This window comes from Toxorhynchites rutilus, chromosome 2 (assembly GCF_029784135.1).
Source record: "Toxorhynchites rutilus septentrionalis strain SRP chromosome 2, ASM2978413v1, whole genome shotgun sequence".
In the NCBI taxonomy this organism is placed as follows: Eukaryota; Metazoa; Arthropoda; class Insecta; order Diptera; family Culicidae; genus Toxorhynchites; species Toxorhynchites rutilus.
The window spans coordinates 272,417,750-272,425,411 of NC_073745.1; the positions used below are offsets into that span (position 1 = coordinate 272,417,750).

The window sequence follows — 7,662 nt, forward strand, 5'->3', positions numbered from 1 at the left end:
GACGGAGCTGATCCAGAAGAGTCTGATGAAGAGTTCGGAAGTTTCGATGATGGACGTGATTCGGATGAGAATGATGGCCCACGGATGGATAATAATGAAGAATCAGGACGACCACAGCGAGAAAGACACCCTCCTTCCGGGCATCAGGAGTACGATATGGAATACGCCGCATACGCTCTGAGTGCCGTGAACTACGTGCTGGACGTTCCGAAGTCGCTGGCGGAGGCCCGGCAACGGGATGATGAAGAAATGAACTCCTTGATGAATAACGAAACCTGGAAACTGGTGCAGTTGCCAGCAGATCGAACTCCGATAACGAGCAAATATGTTTTCAAAGTCAAGTGTGGTATGAATGGAGATCCCGATAGGTACAAGGCTCGGTTGGTGGCTAGAGGCTTCACCCAGAGATATGGTTTGATACTTGATACTCTGAGGACGGTGTTGGCTCTGGCAAACAAGGAGAAGATGACGATCCACCAAATGGATGTCAAGACGGCATTCCTTAACGGCCAACTCAAAGAGGAAATATTTATGGTGCAGCCTGAAGGTTTCGACAACGGAAAGGATCAGGTCTGTCGCTTTCAGAAATCAATTTACGGGTTGAAGCAGGCTTCGAAAACGTGGAATGATCGTTTCCATGGGTTCGTAGAAGGTTGTATGGGTTTCAAGAGGAGCTCCAATGACCAATGCCTCTACATTCGGATAATAGGTAGCAAGAAAGTGATACTCGTGCTTTACGTGGATGACGTCGTTGTATCTGGAACTTCGCTAAAAGCAGTTGAAGTAGTGAAACATTGCCTTGCTTCAGAATTCGAGATGACTGATGCGGGCGTGATAAAAAGCTTTTTAGGGATGCGAATCGATCAGAGACGAATGAACTCTCAGAGTTCAAAGTCTCTCTAATTCATTACCGATTACCGATTACCGAATCGATCGTGATATGGAAGCAGGAATTCTGCGTATCTCTCAGCGGCAGTACTTGGAAGATCTACTGCGACGTTTTGGAATGGAGGAGTGCAAACCGGCATCGACCCCCATGGAGTGCCGTTTGAAGCTGTCGAAAGGCGAGGAGTTGAAACGTACGGCGAAGCCGTATCGAGAACTTGTCGGTTGTGTAACGTATGCTTCGCTCACAACAAGGCCGGATTTGTCGGCAGCAGTGAATTTCTTTAGTCAATTTCAAAGCTGCCCCACGGATGAACACTGGACATATTTAAAACGCATTTTAAGGTACATAAAAGGGACTTTGGATATCGGGCTGATGTATCATGCTGATTTGAAAGCTCCTTTGGTTGAAGTATTCTCGGATGCGGACTGGGCCAACAATCCAGAGGACAGGCGCTCTGTCAGTGGCTGCCTGTTTAAAGTTACTGGGTGTACTATCGGTTGGATGACACGAAAGCAGCAAGTGGTCTCACTTTCCTCAACAGAAGCGGAGCTGAATGCATTGTGTGCTGCTGCTTGCTATGAAATATGGCTGATTCGTCTGCTTGATGATTTAGGAATTGTTGTAGAATTTCCGGTGAGTTTCTTCGAGGACAATCAGTCAACGATAAGGATTGCGGAGGACTGTAAAAATCACGGAAGGCTAAAGCACGTGGATGTAAAGTTTCACTTTCTGCGTGATCTAGTGAAGGATGGACGGATCAGTATCCGCTACATTTCGTTTTCAAGTTGTTTCTGAATTACAATGGAGTTGAGCGCCGTTGTTTTGCACGAATCAACGAGAAAAGATTCTCCAGACAATCTTGGACTAGTTGTTATGGATATGATTATTATATTATAGATATGGGTATTTAAAAGACTTATTTTATCCTTTATTCTTTTTTAGATTGCCTCATTAAATTCGCACCAACCATTGTTACGATTCATAAAAACAGAAATTAAAAAAATCCGACATTTTATAATATTTGGCAACTCTGGCATCTTTATGTCATGGCTTCACTTAGAAAAATCCTCGGTCGAAAACTACCAAATACGTTTGGTAATGCAAAATTAGTAGAATGTACAAATTTTTTGTATATATTGTCAACAAACCTGCATCCCTACCAGGGATTAGTATATTTTACTCGATAATATTAATAAAGTTGGATATTGTCATATCTGAAAACTGGTGAGAAAAGCGCGTACCCTTAGAAAAATCCTCGGTCGAAAACTATTAAATACATTTGGTAATACAAAATTAGTAGAATGTACAAATTTTTTGTACATATTGTCAACAAACCCGCATCCCTACCAGAGATTAGTATATTTTACTCGATAACATTAGTAAGCTTGGATATTGTCATATCTGAAAACTGGTGAGAAAAGCGCGTATTAACCATTTTCATTGTTCCCATAAGGCAATACGGAGGTATAATAAGGATATAATTCTGATACGTGCATTTTCGGCGAGAAAATGTAGCCTATATTGGGCTTCCGAATCATGGTTCTGCTTGACATGTATGTTTATTAGTACGGTCGAAAATGACTGTAGATTGGTAGTATTTACCAAAAAATTCGTTATATTTACTAATTATTTCTCTCAGTGTTCGTTTTTGTACGACGAAGAAGAGAAAGAAGCCAGTTGTCTCATCCAAGGCGCGTAGAAGTATATCCTAAGGTGGGCCAACTTGCTAAAACCACTCTTCAGCCATCTTGGAAGTCTACTGTGTTTTGTTTGTAAACAAAACACAATACGCTTGTGCCCAAGCTCGCTCGTGATCATTCTGTCTCTTTCACGCTTCAAGGAAAAAAATCCCCTTCTGCTTTCTTCCGTACTTTTTTATATACCGCTCCTCTTACCAACTTAGTGACGAAACGGCCTCACCTAGTACCATAGACCCGTCTTGGTCTCATCTTGGCTTAGCTTTTATTCGCCTTGATTTCAGTAGTGTGACCATACTGATGGTTTTGGCAACACACATCACCTTATCAGAGCATTATTTGTCAACAAGGTTGACAGTTTATTTTGGTTTAGAATTTTTGCAAATATTTATCAGTCGCCGCTCGGTACAAATTGGTGCTGATGGAGTTTGTTGTGCCAATGTTTGCATAACGATTTTTGTAAGTACTCAGCAAAAATATATATTCATAAATATTTGATATATGATCTTGCCGCTTCGTTCAGCTAAAATTGTACAGATTAATTTGCAAAAATATACATGCAAAAATGTTCGACATCCGATCGGTTGTGATTGTGGCTGTTTTGCTGTTGTTTTTTATTTGCCAAATTTACGCCTCGACCGGAGATCAAAGCCCATTTTTCCAGAACTGCATTAAAGCGTGCATTTCTTCGAATTGTACAAAAAGTGAGTTTACTTTCAAAACGATTTATTGTGTGTCCGAATGTACGGTATGGTTATTCTTTACTAATATTATAGCTGGATTGGTATTCAAGCGGAACCTACAACGAACACAGAGTACCTTCAACAAGCTTCTTCTATGGACATGTTACGATGAGTGCGAGTACGATTGCATGTGGCAAACAACGAGTGCCTTCGCAAGACGCAACTGGACAACACAGCAGTTCTATGGAAAATGGCCTTTCATTCGGATGTTCGGACTGCAGGAACCGGCGTCAGTTATTTTCTCCATGACAAATTTTGGTACTCATTATGCAATGTTGAAAAAGTTTCGCCGGGAAGTTCGTCCCGATAGTCCGATGTATACGCTGTGGCATGTGTTTTCGTACATTTGCCTGAACGCGTGGGTTTGGTCGGCGGTATTCCACGCGCGAGACTTTCCAATAACAGAGTTGTTCGATTATACTTTTGCGTACTCCATGGTGCTGGCCTCATTCTATTGCATGGTCATGCGGATGATTCACCGGATGTCTCGCTATCTGAAGGGAATTTTCAGCCTTTTTTGTATTGTGTTCTTCGTAAATCACTTCTCGTACCTGAGTGTCGGACGGTTCGATTACGCCTATAACATGAAGGCGAATATCGTTACAGGTAAGGGCTTGCTTCATAGTTCGCATACAAACTAAGGTACACCATCGCTATTTGTGTTTCACTTTTAAGGGATGACTGGAGCCGCTGGGTGGATTTTTTGGTGTTTCCTACAGCGTCGTAAGCGTCGCTACGTCTGGAAGTGCTTTCTGTTTGTTGTGCTGGCCACGTCCTCCTTGCTACTTGAGATAAACGACTTCCCACCGATCCTCTGGACGTTCGATGCACACTCCATTTGGCATCTGATTACTGCTCCATTGACAGTGCTTTTTTATAGGTTGACAAAAATTCTTGCATTCTTGTACTCATGAAACGTTTATCCCTCTCAATTATTTCAGCTTCATCATTGATGACTGCAGGAGTCTGAGACAGGAAATGTACGACGGTGATATTGATGACACACGAAAACTGTTGTAAAAGATTAATTTCCAGAAGAAAAAATATTTGTTTAACCAGTACACGATGCATGGTGTATTGTATGAAATTCAAAAGACTTGATATGTATTTCATTGCCATCGTAACAATCGTGCCACTTTTTCGCCAACATTTGGAAGTTCGTTTTAGTCAAGCGACAATAATTAGTACTCGTAAATTGGAGCATCTGAATGGTGGCCGAAAGGGGAGGCGTTACGTTCCACGAAATAAGTATTTTCAAATAGTAGTGCGTTACATGTGTCATACCAGTGTATAGTATAATCAGTAGGAATATATTTATAAACTAGAAAAATGAAATCAGCTTCTCTGCCAGACTTTTTGGAGAGGTAAATTTTCAGCTAGCTATATATTGACCCTATTACCAATTTAGATTATTGATGTTACAGTTAGATGGATAGGATAGGCGGTGTCATTTTGAATGTTATACGATAAACGCGCATGGTCGCGGCTAGTCTTGAACGTTTCTTTAGCTAATAAAATGATGAACAATAGTGAACTCTTATTGAACAGTGCAAATTCTCTATAATATTTCAAGGTATTCGGAAAGCTATATTCTGCATGCAATTCTTCGACAGTATACTGCAACCAAATGCTGGTATTCTTGTTCTATGTCCATAAAAAAAGCCTCTGGCAATGTCAGTGTCGTGCATGGTGACTGATTTAAAGTTTTATCAATGTTGCTGGGTAGTAAATGACTGGATGAAGCGTATCATCGGTACTTCGTGTACCTGCAGACATAAAATAGACCAACGATGGCTAACCATTGTCCTCTTGCCATTGTGCGACTCTGAACAGAGCTGTGTACGATGGACCTCCGGCGAGACAGGGAGTTGGTGTAGGCCCTGCAAGCCATTCGGAAAAATTAAACGCACAGGAAAATTCACAATGAAATTCGAGACAGGACAATCGGACTATACCCAAGCAAATGACACGGACTAGAGATTGGAAACTCGAAACGTAATGTCTAAATTTTTTTTTATTCGATTATCGATTAATCGTTGGGGCATTTTTCAATATTCGATTCATTCGAATAATTATCTTTCGATATTCGATTAATCGAGCGAATATTTATTTCTTGTAATAATCACGTATCATGTTGTCTTTCTGGTCGCGTGGTCTTTCGGGTTGTCGATGTTAGATGGTTGGATAAAAAAATGTTGGATAAAACAATTATATAGCCTAATTCTTAACCTAAAAATGCGTTAACCATAAGAAAAATTCAAGGCCTGATCACGAACATCACTGCCACGTACTCTTTAACGTTACTTACACTTCACTTAATCTTTTTGTTTCTATCATCATTGTCACGGACAGTTGCGTGTAAAAATGAACTCCGTGAAGTGAAAGTGTTCATTCCCGTTTATAAGAGACATGTTGGTTGCATAATATCGGGTGTGTGAACGTTGTGTCGGTTGCATAATTTCGGACGTTTGAACGTTATGTAGGTAAAATTAATACATCGTATGAGATAATATTCCATTTAATTATTCGTATGTTTTAAAATGACAAGTTTTCGATTATACCTCAATGATTAGTTTACAGAATCAAATGCTGGCTCACAGATGAGGAGTAATACTTGGTTGCTATGGAATAATGTAGTTGTTGAACATATAGGAATTTACGCAAGAGATAAAACATGACTATTATGTTTAATAATCGAAATCTCACATACTCTTGTACTTAGCTCTGTCTTACTCATTTGAATAGTGTGAAATATTTAGAATCATTTTTTATGAACCGTTTCTACAATTTAGATGAATAATAATATCTTCTATATCTCAGAACAAACCCGAATGTATCCACCTTACGATCAACATAATCTGAGCTACTCCCATATGGGATTCTGAAGTTTAATCCTCTTATCCTTCCCATTCTCATGTAATTTGATACACGGGACATGAGGTTTGATTTAATTATTTAAACAGAAACTGGTCAGCACTTTTTTAATATTCTTTCATTCAAAATATGTCTTCGAAACAATACAATTGAAAATATCTATAACGTTGAAAATTATAACTATATCCTGGTCTGGTCCGTCAATTGTGAATGTCTGGATTACAAAAACTAGCTCTGCAATGTTGGAAAAACTTTACAGTTATTATTTTATATTCAAAACATCAACAAATCAATATTATGTATAATCAACCATAATGATCGTATTTGGGACAGTGGCCTCCATTGCCATTTATGGTATTGCAACTCTCTCTTAATCCAGTCCTAAAAATAGAAACAATAAATTTCTATTCATTCAGGACAATCGGAAGTAGACCTTCGCCATGTTTCAATGGGCCTACGGGAGCTACATTTTTAATCCTTAATTGTAATAGCCATAGCGCATTTACCAAATCCAAATAAACAAATTTACGTCCTCTGGATACGTCAGAATTTCGTTCTAAAAAGGCCACCAGGCGGGTAAATTGCTGTTTGTTTATTTTTTGTTTCTTAAACAAGACAAGACAATATCCAAAATGTTAGCAAAAAAGCTAAATAAATGCGAAATTAAACTTACTCCATTCCGCGTGACTAGCTTTCACCATCTAAAACACAAGTGACAAAGACCCTGATTCTCGAATACACTTCACGGTGGAAACGAAATAAACGGCACGCCATTGAACTACGTTTTACGAGTTAGTGAAGCGTCGAAGATAATGATGAATTTTCAGGCAGAATGAGCACTTTTCAAATAAAAATCATTAATGAAAATTAACTTCTTCGTATCAAACTGGTATTCAATGTGAGTGGAAAACTTTGTTTTCTTCATGTGATATGATAATCTCATACAAAAATTTCATCTGAAGATAATTTGATATTATAATGATAAGTTTAGTGGGAAACTAATCTCGTATCCAGATGTCGACACCGTACCGTTGTCATCGCGAATACGTTTCATTCCGTTTCCACCGTGAAGTGTATTCGTAGTGTATTCGAGAATCTGGCCCAAATATACCTGTTTTTCTCCGTGACATGACAGTATCGTGGTATTCATCATAACACCGAGTTCATCAAAGTTGTCACTACGGATGAACTCTTCTGGATTCTACACACACGGTGACAGCCGTAATAAGGTTGTATACAATTCACTTCGTTTTCACCGTGAAGTGACGTTCGTGATCAGGCCCTCATTCTTTCATTAATCGCGATTACAGTGATAATTATTCGATGTAAAGGGTGTGTCACATCAAATTGCATCACGGAAAAAACGCTGTAGAAATTCGCCCAGTAGACCGATCCTTTTGAAAATTTTAGACAGTAAAATAAAAACTATTAAACAACTTTTGGCATTTTCTTTTTATTC

At 39.2% G+C, this 7,662-nt stretch overlaps 1 protein-coding gene across 1 annotated transcript; it reads left to right on the forward strand.

The window, feature by feature from the left end:
• The first annotated feature begins 2,936 nt into the window (after positions 1 to 2,936).
• Positions 2,937 to 4,874, forward strand: LOC129768724 (post-GPI attachment to proteins factor 3). Its single transcript, XM_055770556.1, has 5 exons — positions 2,937 to 3,045; positions 3,110 to 3,290; positions 3,363 to 3,935; positions 4,005 to 4,209; positions 4,271 to 4,874. The coding sequence occupies exons 2-5, from the start codon at positions 3,152 to 3,154 to the stop codon at positions 4,347 to 4,349; spliced, it is 996 nt and encodes a 331-aa protein (XP_055626531.1). The 5' UTR covers positions 2,937 to 3,045; positions 3,110 to 3,151; the 3' UTR covers positions 4,350 to 4,874.
• Positions 4,875 to 7,662: the final 2,788 nt, after the last annotated feature.